General features: G+C 36.6%; 1 protein-coding gene across 8 annotated transcripts in view; it reads right to left on the bottom strand.

Moving 5' to 3' along the window:
- Positions 1-14,035, bottom strand: part of LOC123679232 (neural-cadherin) — a 473,272-nt gene that overhangs the window by 35,743 nt on the left and 423,494 nt on the right. For 2 of the 8 annotated variants that reach the window (XM_045616694.1, XM_045616699.1), the window contains exon 14: positions 13,364-13,528. The exons of the other annotated variants lie outside the window; for them this stretch is intronic. In XM_045616694.1, coding sequence (XP_045472650.1) covers positions 13,364-13,528 — 165 coding nt within the window. The remainder of the gene's footprint in view (positions 1-13,363; positions 13,529-14,035) is intronic. 8 annotated transcript variants of the gene reach the window in all.

The following is a 14,035-nucleotide window of genomic DNA, read 5'->3' as shown; positions in this document are numbered from 1 at the left end:
AACTCTGGAACTGGAAGGTGAGCTGTCGATCACGCTATGGCGAGAATAGCTCTGATCGGAGACACAATAGACCTTTAGGTCACAGTGCAACGCAACCCCCTCGATTGAATATAATCTATCATGAGATCTATTCAATAGTCACACAAAGAGAAACACTATATAATTTATCTTCGATTTTATCAATAATTTTTCAGAAGTGACCTTTATTGACAGTGGTTTTGTTTTCTATCTGAGCATATAGGATGAAATATTCATATATCGAAAGCACTGAACTGTTATAAAAGTCTGAAGCGATGTTGACCTGGTTTTTATTCGAACGCAGGATATTGACTGTTGAACTATTCAGTGAGTTCTCAGTTTCAGAATTTTCGCAATATTTCTCTTTCGATAATTTTTCCCACATATCAGATTGATACCAGTATTGAATTTCGACAACATAGCATTCCAATTTCTGAACTCTGACCAAAATCAATCTCGTTATTGAAATTGGAACAGAATCATATCCCACATATTTGTAGGAGTAGTATTGTTTTTTCTATCCGGATTGTGTAAGAAATTCTGAATGCACTCAACAAACATGCGGGACCAGCATATTCCATGATCAGAAGGATGAGTGATTGATGAGGTATCCTGACCTTAGCTATATCAAACCCGGTAAACGTTTTCTGAAGCTGAAATGTAATCTGCCCCACCTTTGAACACACTGAGACTATAGGTTAGGGCCGGCTCAAGTCACATGATACCCTCAAGCCCAAATCACAGGACATCAAAGTTGCCTGATGATGCTGTGAGAAGCATTCATGTTGTTCTTCCAAATATGCAACACACAACATTTTTCCACATTCAGAGGCATCAACCAGATGCTTCACCATCCGTACTAGAATCCATTTCTTTTTGAATTGATTTTTGTTGCAAGAGTAATCATATCATTTGGTGTCATCGGCAATCATAGAACGAGAGGATTCGATGAATGATGAAATGTCATAAGAATAAATAAAAAAGTATGAGTACGAGAACAGAACCTCGGGGGACACCACTGATAACGGGAGCACGCTCCGAAGAAGTATATGTTGGTTATATTCCATTGTAAATTTTTCAAATACATCGAAATTTGTTGATTGAAATCTGAATAATATTGAAGCATTATGAATTAAGAAGAATGAATGAAGAATTGGCATATTTCTTTTGGGGACATTCCAATGTGCAACAATTCCATTTTCTCTGTAGATTCTTCTTTTCTGAATGCCCAGTATATCATCTTTCAGATCTCTTAGCATTTCCTGATCAAAAAGAGTCTTCAACTCGGGATTTCATCTTTATTAAACTCAAAACAACTTTTTCTTAGCAGAACAACTTCAACTTTCTCTCATTTGCCGTTTAGAATCATTCGAATCTCCATGCAAAGAATTCAATTAATTCGTCTGTCATTTCTACAGCTCGCGGTATCCGAACTTGGGAGTTTTCCCAATAAAATTCCGGCTCTTTATTAAAAATTTACTCTGAATGCGAATTCGGAAAGAGTAAAGCAGCCATTATGAAAAATTGCTTCTTCCAAGATTTTCCATCATGAACTTTTCAGTCAGGGTTTTATTCTGAATTCTTAGATTTGAAATGGTAATTGGGACAGGTGAGTGTATGAAAGTTTTCGACGAGAGAAGAAATATGATCGCCGTTTGTGGAATGATACAAGTTGGTAGTTCTGAACTTTCGACCTACAAATAATAGATTAGATTATTTTAAGAGAGATGTGATTTTGCAGGAAAATAATTACAACTAACAAGTTTTAATTGGGTACTTGGCAAAAATAGGCTTTTGACTTCCAACATTTCAAACGGCAATACTCCTTGTCGATAGAAAATAATCACCCCATGAAATGATTAAGAAGTTTTTTGAGTTCACAGTGGACATAATTATAATAACTTGTTGACTCCATAAGGAGCATATTCCATACAACCACCAGGCAATCCCAGATAATTTGCAAAGATGGAAAGAGAATCCCCTACATAGAAGACATTTCAAAGAGTTGAACCAGGGCCACTTGAATTCCTCATTGGTATATTGGGCATGTAATGAGGGAATTATATTTAGGGTGAGTAAGATACAGGGCAGAAGATCAGCTGTTAGAAGGATTGACTAATTGATTTGGGAAGATGATCTAAACCATCTTCATAGATACAGAGCAGAAGATCAGCTGGTAGAAGGATTGACTGATTGGTTTGGGAAGATGGTTTAGATGTACTTCCACTGGCAAACAATTATGATTGTCAAATGGATCGCCAACTTAATTTAGGAGAAGGCTGACTAAAAAGACAACAACGTAGATAATGCTATTTAATTTTTACCATCGGCCCAATGAATTCCTCACCACCTCTCTGCGTAATTGATAGCTACGATTATAATGCGGGGATCAGCGTAAATCCAATCCGATCCCTTTTTGAAATAGCTAATTCTTTATATCCCTGGTGATATGTAGTAAAACTTGGACGCAATACCATATATTGGCAATAAATCCATTGCTGGCTTGCTTCTTCAACAAATCTCACTCCAAACGGAAACATATTGAAAGTAATGGACGGTAAAGTGGTGAGTGGAGCTGCACAAGATGAATGTAGTTTTGTCCAATTTCATAGACTTATACATATAGATTCAAACATACTTCGAAGAATTATAACTGTTTTTTTTTTAAGTTTCGGACTCGAAAGATATATTCCCAATAAAAAACTGGGTCATTTTTGATAGCAAGATCCATAAAGAGAGATTATTAACACACTCCATAATAGCAATATTTTATGACAGAGCTCTCATGTCTGCGAGGTAGTTGTTTCTGTTTTATTGCCTATATAACTCATTACATCTTGCCCTTTATTTATTAAATGTGTAACTGTAATTCGACGATGAAATATGAATATTTCAGACATAAACTTTATTTATGACTTTATGACAAGTTATATATTCTGACTCTTTGAAAGAGAACTTCTTGGTTCGAGTGCTAATTTTCACAGGACTTGATTCTGTTAATACAAAACCTTCATCCCTTCTCATGTTTTCCAAGGAGAAAAAAATCACACGAAAATATATCCTTTGATATCGAATGAAGGATACGAATTTCTTTTTTTAGACCCTTGCTCTAATGTTATGTTTATCCAATAACCCTAGGGTATTTGATCCGGAAAGAATATCAACAAATATATGATATATTTATGATACTCTGCAGTCAGTTCTCAGTATATTCTCTGGAAAAATATTTTTCTCTAATTCTGTGGTTATTCCGTTCATTCTTCCACATCTTGTAGAACAAAATCGTGCGAGAATATATCAGAAACGCACAGTTTTCATGGTTATATTTTATTATTCTATGTTGGCACTCCGAACTTTCCGCTACGGCTTTATCTGTCAATTCATCAAATTGCCTTAAAGAAATCAGTTCTGCCAACCAACATTTTTCAATGCAAAAATCACTGAATTATATTTATGGAAATATTTCATTAATTTCAATGAAAATGCAATGAATTAGAGAAAATAATGTATAATACTCGTACAGAAGCCTCATTCTACCACTCGTTCATTCCAAAACTCGCCACTTCGTGGCTCGTTTTTGAATTTTGAACTCGTGGAAGAATATCAATGCCTTCTGCACTTGTATTATAAATAACTATTTTGCAACCGGACTCCTCAGATCATTTTATAATACTGAACTGATATGATAATACAAATTTTCGGAAACTAATGTTTTCAGTTCTAATGGGATTGACTTTGAGCGATAATTTTGTCTCAAATAGAATTTCAGTTTTTTTGTACAATATTCACTTATAACAATTTAAAAGGCCTAAGTACTAAGGAGTTTTTGCAGAATCAATTTAGCGTACTAATTTTGGTACCCCAATTTTATGAGAATGTTGAACGTCACTTGGGTTTTGACTGAGAATCATTGAAATTTAATAATCTTAATAATCTAGGGACACCCTGAAATATTGTGGAGTTATAGGATTTGTGCTACCTGGTGTTTATGGCGGAAACAAGAATATCCATAAAACAGAGATGGTTTATAGATATAAAATCAATATATAACTAACTCATTTGTAAAAATTAGATTTGGCCAATTCCTGAGAAAGAGGAATCAGTGAAATTCTGTCGGAACACTTTATAATCTTTATTGCTTCATTATGGCATAATTATCTTCGTGCTAACTGTAGTTCTTAACTAAAAAATGAGTAAATAAATAAAAAACAGACACGAATGAAAATCCTGACTAACCGTCACTGCGAATGTGAACCGAACTATCTCCCGAAAGTGAAAAACGAAAAATATCCAAAATGATTCGGCTGGAGAGACGTGGAAGCCTGCAGGCTGTAAATAAGCCTCTCAGCTCTTTCTGGCGAAACAACCAGTTTCCCGAGAGCAGATTAGAACTTGATGAACGAGCCTCACTTTCCGAAGCCCAGGATTCATGCAGCGTAAATTCTTTCATTTTCCGAATAAATATAATTCGGAGGAGAGGTAGCTCTGAAAATCGGATAAATATGATTTACGTGCAAATATGGCGCCGCGAGTAAAACTGAAAACAGTTCTCCTTTTCGGAGGGGTGAATTATGGGGGCAGGATCCGCCAATAAAGAGCGGAAGATTTGGGAGAGCTCGTCCTGGGGGATTATTTCATATAGATTGGAGGTAAGTGCAGTTCTGGGAATCGTCGTGTAACTCTGGGATTTCGAATGAATCAGACTCGGGGTGGGAGAAGAGAGAACGGTATTCAGGAGGACATTGCAGAGCTGCTTATCAACTTCAATATACAGAATATTCTCTATGGTGTTTGCTCCATGTATCGGAGGAAAACCTTTATGGATTGATACCTTTCTTCAATCTGATGAAAGTGACGACGTTTCTTTGGGAATTATCAGTGGAACTATTAGATCTACACCTTCACATTGTTTACCAGTGCTATCACATATACTTCCGCCTCATATTCCCAGACAGGTCTCAGTCAAGAAATCTTATCCAAACTTATTTCCAATTGTATCTTACCTCCCAGATACTAGAACTGCCACATTAAAGTCATACAAACCTATATGGATTAATACTTCCCTTCAATCTGATGAAAGTGACAAGGACATTTGGCTTTCGGAATGGAGTTCTTTTGATGCCTTCAACAAAAGTCTAATCGTTGATCCTTCACAGAAAGTTCTAGGTTTCAATCTTCTTAGGGAAATTTGGTGTATTTTGAATCGACTAAGGACTGGACATGATCGTAACAATAGTATGCTCGTCAAATTAATGGCATTCTATTGATAGCCCATTATGTGAGTGTGGTATAGAAGGAACCATTGACCACTTTTGTTGAAGATATTACAAGAACTCTATTCCGAACGCCAAATTTCCTTGTCACTTTCATTATATTGAAGGAAGGTATTAATCTGTGGGTTGTGGTCCTTATACTGTGACTGAAGTAGTTAACGGCCAAGGACAAATTAGGGAAATAAATGAACGGGATGAAATACTTATTCAATTTATTTTCAACCCATTAAAAATGTGTGAAGAAGATGATATTTAGATCTTATCGATTTTAAGGGTAGCCACTTCTCGTTGTGGCTCGGTCGCAGGTACTTTTCCGCCGATCTCCTTCTCGTTGTCGGTGCAAGTGTTGCACATATGTTGTAGTTGTAGACTGGACTGAACTCAATTAAGTTATTCGCCTTGAAATGCCGATTTTTATGGGCATTCAGGCCGTTTTCCATTCGACCGTTTGCAAAGCCTTTCTACAGATCCCTTAGGGGTGTGGCTTTGATCATTTCAAGTTTTTACACCGAGTTCTTCTGTTTTTAGCATTTTGCTTCGAAATATAATTTAACTCGAATATTTTCGAGAGAATCGATAGATTCCCTACAAATCCATAAAGGTTTACGTGACTTCAATCTGGTAGTTCTAGTATCTGGGAGGTAGGATACAATTGGAAATAAGTTCGGGTAGAAATTAAATTTTTCCTGAGATTTTTTGACTGAGACTTTTCTACGAATATGAGTCAGAAGTATATGTGATAGCACTGGTAACCAATCTGAAGGTGTAGATCTAATAGTTCCACTAATAATTCTCATAGACGTGTTAAGCTGTGCATCAATTTTATGAACATGAGAACTCCAAGATTAGCATAATTATGAATCAAGACGGAATTATTGAAAGTTACTTTCAATTTTCTATATTTTTGTTGATTAATACTATAAAATCTGTATACAAATGACTAAACCATTTCCCGAACTCGAATATGTGCGAGAACAGATCAGACACGAACAAACAGAATCTATGGCAGCTTCCGATCCGAATTCCCATTGCCACGAATCTGAGTAACCATATCCTAGGCGTGACGACGATTGACCTGATTTCATTCCCCGGATTCGGTGCCAGTCGACAAACACAACTGCATTAATCTTGAACCAATATGTTTACCGAATCTGTTGATTTCGAAGTTGCGAGACAAGGAGACCTATAAATTGCAATATAATACGTCGATAGGAAATTAATTTCATGCAGTTCCCTGTTTACCGACACGTTCGAATTTCCTATTCACAGATGGGATGCTGCGTGTAGACGCTTCGGAAAATTCGGAGATCTCGGATGTCTTTCCGTCGTGGCGAGGAGGGTATTCGAAGAATAAATTGAATTGCCGAAAGTTGTTGGAAGAAGATAAGGTGGAATTTCGAAGCCTACATTCCAGATAATCCCACTTTACAATACGGCCTATAAATTTAATCAATTATACTAACGAAATATTCTGAGGATTTAAATGTAAATGAAAAATAATAACTTAATAGGGTTTAGGGGACACCATTACGTGACATTCTTGTGATCTGTCGATATTTTCCCAGAGGAAGAAGGATGAAAATAATTTGCGATGTTAACAGAACGATTGAATAATCGAATAATCAGTAGAAGTTAGAAATATTACAATAGTTCCAACTATCATAGAAAGGTTGTACGAGTTTTTTCGTACATTTTGAGAAAATTAGAGTCTTGCCTTTTTCGTAATGAGATGTAGAATGTTTCGTACAAATATATTCAAAATACATCAGTGCTTTGTAAAGAAATCATATCTTCAATTCTGTTTGCGAAAAACGAAAACTTACCGAAATCAATATTTTTTTTTCATTCGTAAATTGAAAACATTTAAATAGAAGAAATTATGTGATTCGTAAGAAGAAATCTTTATAATTTCGTTTTGAGGTGAACAGTCTCGTAGTAATATTCCCTTGTAAGTTATTAGTTCTTGATATGAACTTCCTTATATAGAATAAATAAAATGACAGAAACTTGGTAATGAATGAAGAAAATACAAAAAGAGAAAAAAATTTCAATTTCAAGTATGTAATAATATCATACGATATTAATTATCTATCTGGTTAATGTATCAGCCAAAATGCCATCAACTTAACCATTGTCAAACAGAAGACTTTCACGATATTACGTAGGAATCATAATCGAAAGTAACCCAAGGACAATGCATGTCATCAAGGGAGAGTAGCGATATACCGGTTTCACCTTTGTTAGGAATCATCAGTACCGCATAACTCGGCAAGCGGCATTTAGCCTCTATTACAACGACCATTACAGAATTCTACAGCAACATTAAATTCATGAGACGAACCACAGAAAAAAAAATAATGAAAGAAAACCGACAAAATCCAACTTATATTCAAAATTTCGCCTCTTCGGAGAGAAATATCTTGGTAGAAACAACAGCCTTCTTCTCGCCGCAACAACTCTCATTTGAATACGTAACCCCCCTGCGAGAGAATGAAACATTCATACAATTATTTCGCGGTTGCCGAGTTGGTCAAACAACGAACTTATCCATTAAAACTCCGTGTGCAAATGAACTTTTATGACAATTAAAACACAAACCCTGGGGTCCTTTCCGTCACTCCGTGGCAGCGGCCTGAATAAGAGGACGAATAAATATATTTGAATGCCGCTTTGGCATTGTTTAATTAGGGGCTGAATATGGGTTTTAAATAGGACCGGTGAAAGTGTTTGACTAGGCGTTCAAATAGAACACCACGCGCTGCCACATTTGCATCATCCGGAGGGCGATCGTTGGCGATTTTCTTTGATCTATGCCGCTCAACGATAGTAGCAAGTGAAAATTAAATTACGCAGTCAGCGGCATTTTTGCATTGGTATTATTATTTTATACTTCGAGTGGACTAACATTCGTCTTTTAACTGCGTATTTACAGGCTATTTTTGACCAGTGTTGAATTTTTTTTACTGAACCGATATCGCCTTACTTTACCATATGTAATAATGTACTAATAATTACCAACGGACCAAAATACTTTACTTTTCAGAACTTGAATTAAACTTAATTCGATAATTTCCACTTATGTGATGACAACCAGATATTGCAGTTTCATTATTTGTATTCCATTCATTTGAGACTAAGATTTAATCAGGAAGTTCTGCGACCTAATGGTCTATTCTGCCCCCATCAGAGTTTTTCGGGCCATAGCGTGATCTACAGCTCGCCTTCCAGTTCCAAAGTTTTAATGAACTCCAGTATTTGGGATGGCTTCAGGGAGGCTACTTCTTCAGTTCTACAAGTAGTTTCTTGTCCAAAGCAGTTTCTGCGTTGGCTGCGAGGAGTTTCCTTCTCGTCGTTACAGAATCTGCACTCGTCATTTTTTGCCAGAACCATCCTCATGAGGTGTTTCCTAAGGCGAGAATGCCCTCTGTGAGAAATCTAGTGAAATGTAGCATATTCTTGCTATGATTTGTCAGTGTAAAAGTTTCGCAAAAAACCTTTTGGAATGATCCAATCCTGGAAGATTTTGCCAGAGTGATTCTCTTTCGGTTTTTTCCTTCTCCTGAAACTCTTTCACATTAAGAATTATGATGACACAATCATCGACAAGAGGCAGAGTAACAGATGCTGCAGATGGCTCTTCTTTTGAATCGGCTATCACATTCGCTACTTTAATTTTCTGCAACATACAACATACTGTCAGCCAGATAGCCTTGCCCAATAGATGAACCTTTGTTCGTTTGGTGTAGTCATTGATGCTCCAACATCGGCCCCATACAATTCGTCTTCTACAATGACTTGAATACGCTTTCGCATCATCCAAACCAATTTTGCAATGAATTGATGGATAAGCACGCTGAATGGCAATTTGGCCAGTCTTGTTGTCTTGTCTTGTCGTCAATGTTTAGAAGATTAATTTTATATGAAATAAGTCAGCATGACTTGCATTCGCCATAACTGCAGCTCCTTCTTCATTTCCAGAGAAATGATGATCGATGATTCCATCAGCGTGTAACCAGCACCAAACAAGTCAATTTCAATGGATATAAGGGAGATTTGTTAATAGCTTGACGATAGTTTTTGCTCTTTGACAACAATATTGCCCATTGACAAAACCATTTAACCAGAAATGAGCTTCATCACTCAACACAACACTTCGGTAAAAATGCTCATCTTCGGCCAGTTTCAAATTAGCCTAATCATCAAAAATGGAACGTGAATGATGGTCATTTGGCTTCAATTCTTGCAGGAGCTAAATTTTATAGGCAAGTAAGCCAAGCATTTTTCCACGTAGTCGAAGGATATGGGCCAGCAAGTTGAGAACAGCGACGTATCGATATATCGGCGTCTTATCCAACATTTTGTGCTGCATCAGCAATATTCTCTTCGAGGTACATAGAAACTTATTATCCAGTGAAAAAAACACTTATCATCTACGCCTCAATTCAAGTGAAAACATTGATGATTTCCCACAAATACGGATACAAGTTTAATCGTAAATCCCTCAATACACAAATATGAAGATGATTCAATTCTACAAGACGATGATGAAGGACATAGTTTCTAAAGGAAGATATCCCAAATTGGCTAAACGTGCCTTCGGTATCACTTGTAGCACTGTTCGCTAACGCCATGCAAACCTCAAATAGGTTTGCTACGTCTGGCAACAACCAACAACCTCATCTCCCACTAACATCAGATACCAGAACAATGCATAGCTATCTAGAATCGAATCCAGGCGATTTATTTATGTGACATCTACGAGTGACATAACCTCATTATGAATTCCTGAAATCACGTTATCGAAATTACAAAAATATCTGATGGGATGGACGATTCGCAGTTTCACATTTCAACACTTGAATAATTTCTAAAATCGAGTTTTGGTCCCAACGAAAATATCCTAGTTGTTTTTTTAACGGATTGAAGTTTCCAGTATTCATTCAATACCGCGGGTAAATTCTCAACATCAATCGGAAAAAGGCTATTGTCAATCCAGCTTTAAATTTTAAATCCTTTGAAGCTCAGTCTAGAGAAACGGATTTACTGGAAGAGAAAATATCTGGAATAGTCAGATTATGAAGGGGATCCGAATTCGCTGGACCATCTCACATTATTCGATTATTCAAACCGGTTTAAAGGCTGTTGAATGAACGAGATACGCCATCATTACCTACGCTTCGTTTTGGCGGATATTTTCATTCCGTATAAACTTAGAAGCCAATTGCCAATTATTTTCAGACAAAAAATTTTTTTTTACCTATATAACAAGTAGATAAATGATATTTTTCAGATGTCCGAATATGTAATTGCATTCGTGACCGAAAATCCTCAAAAATTTGAGGATGATGTTTCAAGCTACTATTGAAGAATTTAAATCATTCAGTTTTCCATCAAATATACAACAAATAGTCAATAATTATTAACTCAGTTAGTCCACCAATTTGTATCATTCAACTATGAATCAAACTCTATGTAATAATAGAAGAATAATCGATTACAAAAGATATTGAATATGTCCGATGGATATTTACTTTAATATGAACGAAAATTTAAATTTTCCAGGCTAGACCACGCACAGACCCCTGGAATCGTACTGCCAGGGGTCTCTGTTGACCTGGGAGTGCCGTAACACCATAAAGCAACTGGCCAGAGGCAATAAAGTGATTCTACTATTGGTACCAGGGCACTGTGGTGTTGAAGGAAACGAAAAAGCCGATGAACTTGCAAAAAGGGCATCAAGGTTAACACTTGCTGGACCTGAACCTCTATGTGGGCTAGGAAAAGACGAATATAAGGCAGCGGTCCAGCAATGGAAGTTGAATAACAGGATAACCCACTGGCTAAACACTCCTGGACCTACCCATGCCAAGAAATTCGTGATGATTTCACCTATTTATGTCAGAAAGCTCTTGAAGCTGTCACGAGCTGAGCTTCGGGTGATGATGGGACTGCTGACGGGGCACTCTCGGTATGAAAATCATTTGTAACGTATGGGAAAGTCAGCAGATGATTTTTGCAGGCTCTGTGTATCAGAAGTAGAAACAGCTGAACACATGACATGAAAGTGTCCAGAGATGGCTGGCCTAAGAACCATTCATATGGGGAAGCAGCTCCTGGATACCCGTGAGGTAACGGCCAAGGCCCCTAAGGAGGTTGTCAGTTTTATCAACGTCATTGACGACCTCCTTGGGTTTCCATGAATGAGTAGGATAGAGAACAAAAGATCTACATGATCGCAGTTCCCGGAAGGCTTACCGAGCCACAACGACCCCAGTTCAAATGAATAATAATAATACTTTCATATTCAAGATATGAACGAAACCATGTGGTAGTAAAAATGGTTTATGAAAATGGAAAATCGACCTATTAAAGCATAGTCAAATCAGCTGAGTAGAACTTTAGCATATAGACAACATCAAATGCAAATGAACCTTCCCAGTAGTAAATGACTGGCCTATAGTTATTGTAATAATTGCAGTGTATAATTTCGATTTGGGTTGTGTTTTTGTTTAATGATGACTTTTCAATTACAATCGGATCATTTTACTATCATTTCTCTATCTATATAGAACTCGTTAATCCCGTATTCCCAAATTCAATGGATCACAGTTTCGATTCAACAATCAAACAATTTCCATAACTCATTTATGAATCATTATACCCCATATATTCCCGAAAATATAACATTCCCAACGGGAACAAACAACATCCATCCTTTCGAAAGTATTAATTAATCGCTGTTTTGTGCTATTGCGGACATAATTTGCTCATACTTGAATGATAAATTAATGTGATTAGTGTTGAAACGCCAAGTCGAGATGGTAGAGATCCAAATGTTCTTCATTATCTCCGAAAATGTAAAATGGATTAATTTATTTACTGGAATCATGAAAGCCCTAATTCAACGTAATCTCGGATGCACGGTTTTCGTGAATTTAATATTAAGTCGTACCTTTCGCAGATTATACATTGTGAGAGACATTTTGATAAGCCTGACGAGTTTGAACTCAACACGGATATTCGGATCAGACCTATGTCGGTGTTTCTTATATATTATTGAAATATGAAATGGTTATTTCCAGTTCTCGCTGCGCTGTTTTATGTTGAAATGATGGAAAATTAATTGAGTTCTTACTCACTGAACTTGCAACGAACTTTGATACACTTTCAGTTTTAAGAAAGCCTTAAGGGCATTCAAGTAGGCTTGGATTATCGATCGTGTACAGGCATGATTCGATAACCCGGCCAATCCTCGTCCTCTGGTCGACTTTGTTGAAGGTTGTATAAATTGCACACTTTGTTAATTGTGCCCACATCCATTCAAAAAATCTCACAATATAAAGTATCAAAAATATATCCTCATCTTAATTATAATTTCTGAATATGTCACTGAATTTCATATTCACTCTTTAGTTGTTCTATAAAACATAACCGTCATCGAATATCAAGTCTTCTCGGTACTGTACTCAACTTTTAATCCGATTGTATCATCTGGTTCTCAATTTACGCCTTGTCTAAATACAGTTCACTGTCATCTGACTATGAGCATTGACTGACTCTTGACTCATCTTCATAATAATCAACGCTTAATCAGATCTTGAAAACAGTTCGACTGTCATATACAAGTGGACAAGGCCTTTTCAACAACATATCACACTATCCAACTTGGCGATTCAAATTTATGGAGGTTTGGATTGCGTAGATGAATTTATATGATGATGATTTCTATGTAAAAAAAATTCCCGCCTCAATAGAGCGATCATCGTAAATCCCAATTTTTGTAACGAAAAAGACCTGTTTCGTTCTCAATCTGACACCGTGTATACAAGAGTACTAAAATTTTCAGGTGAGTGAGTTTCACCATCAAACTACGTCCCGCAATATTCGCTCTCAATTTTCTAACCAAAGTGTTTGTTTCTTTCCAATTAAAATTCAGCTTCTGTATACTGAGTGCAGTATTGTCCAAAGTAGCGACGTGAATTTTTTTCCCGCTTCCTCTTTGTTGCTAAATTATACCCGTTTCATCCGCGCCGGAGATCCTTGCCATCTACATTTAATTTGAAGGCACTTACCTTCATGAGAGTTCTGGGATATATTCCTGGAATTTCTTCTTGGACATTTCTCCTGTAGAGAGTTGAATTGAAGACTGGGGGAAGATCATTTACGTCCCTCACGTTAACGACAATAGTGGTGCAGTTTTCATTCAAGCTGTCAGATGCTACCAGGGTAAGCTCGTACTAAACATGCGTCACAACAATACATAACAACTAATTACAAAGAAAAAAAAAAAAAAAAAAAGCAAAATGTTATAATCACTAGCAACCCAAGTGTGAACTCAGATGTGTTGCATTAAAAGGGAATACCACCACGTGGGATTCTCGAGGAGAGGAGCAAGTGTGGTGTTGCCAGAACTACTGAAAGATCAGTAGAATCTGAGGATATTACAATAACTCCACAAGTCGGTGATTTTTAAGAAGAAATATTTGTAATTTCGTTTCTAACTGAGCAATCACATGATGGTGTTCCCTCTTGAATCTAAGTTCACCCTGGACTGAAATAATTCCTTGTGGCATTGAATATTTAGTCCGAAATACAAACTTTATGACTTTATCAGATGAGTGTAGTTGAAACAAGCTAGTAAACTTTACGAAGAACTAAAATCCTCAGTGAGATAAGGATAAGACTTTATCCACACATTTTATCCTTACCTATTCCACAATAATTTGAGTAGATAAAATAAACTG

The sequence above is a fragment of the Harmonia axyridis genome, chromosome 4 (genome assembly GCF_914767665.1).
Source record: "Harmonia axyridis chromosome 4, icHarAxyr1.1, whole genome shotgun sequence".
Taxonomy (NCBI): domain Eukaryota; kingdom Metazoa; phylum Arthropoda; class Insecta; order Coleoptera; family Coccinellidae; genus Harmonia; species Harmonia axyridis.
This window is presented reverse-complemented; position numbering and strand designations above follow the sequence as displayed.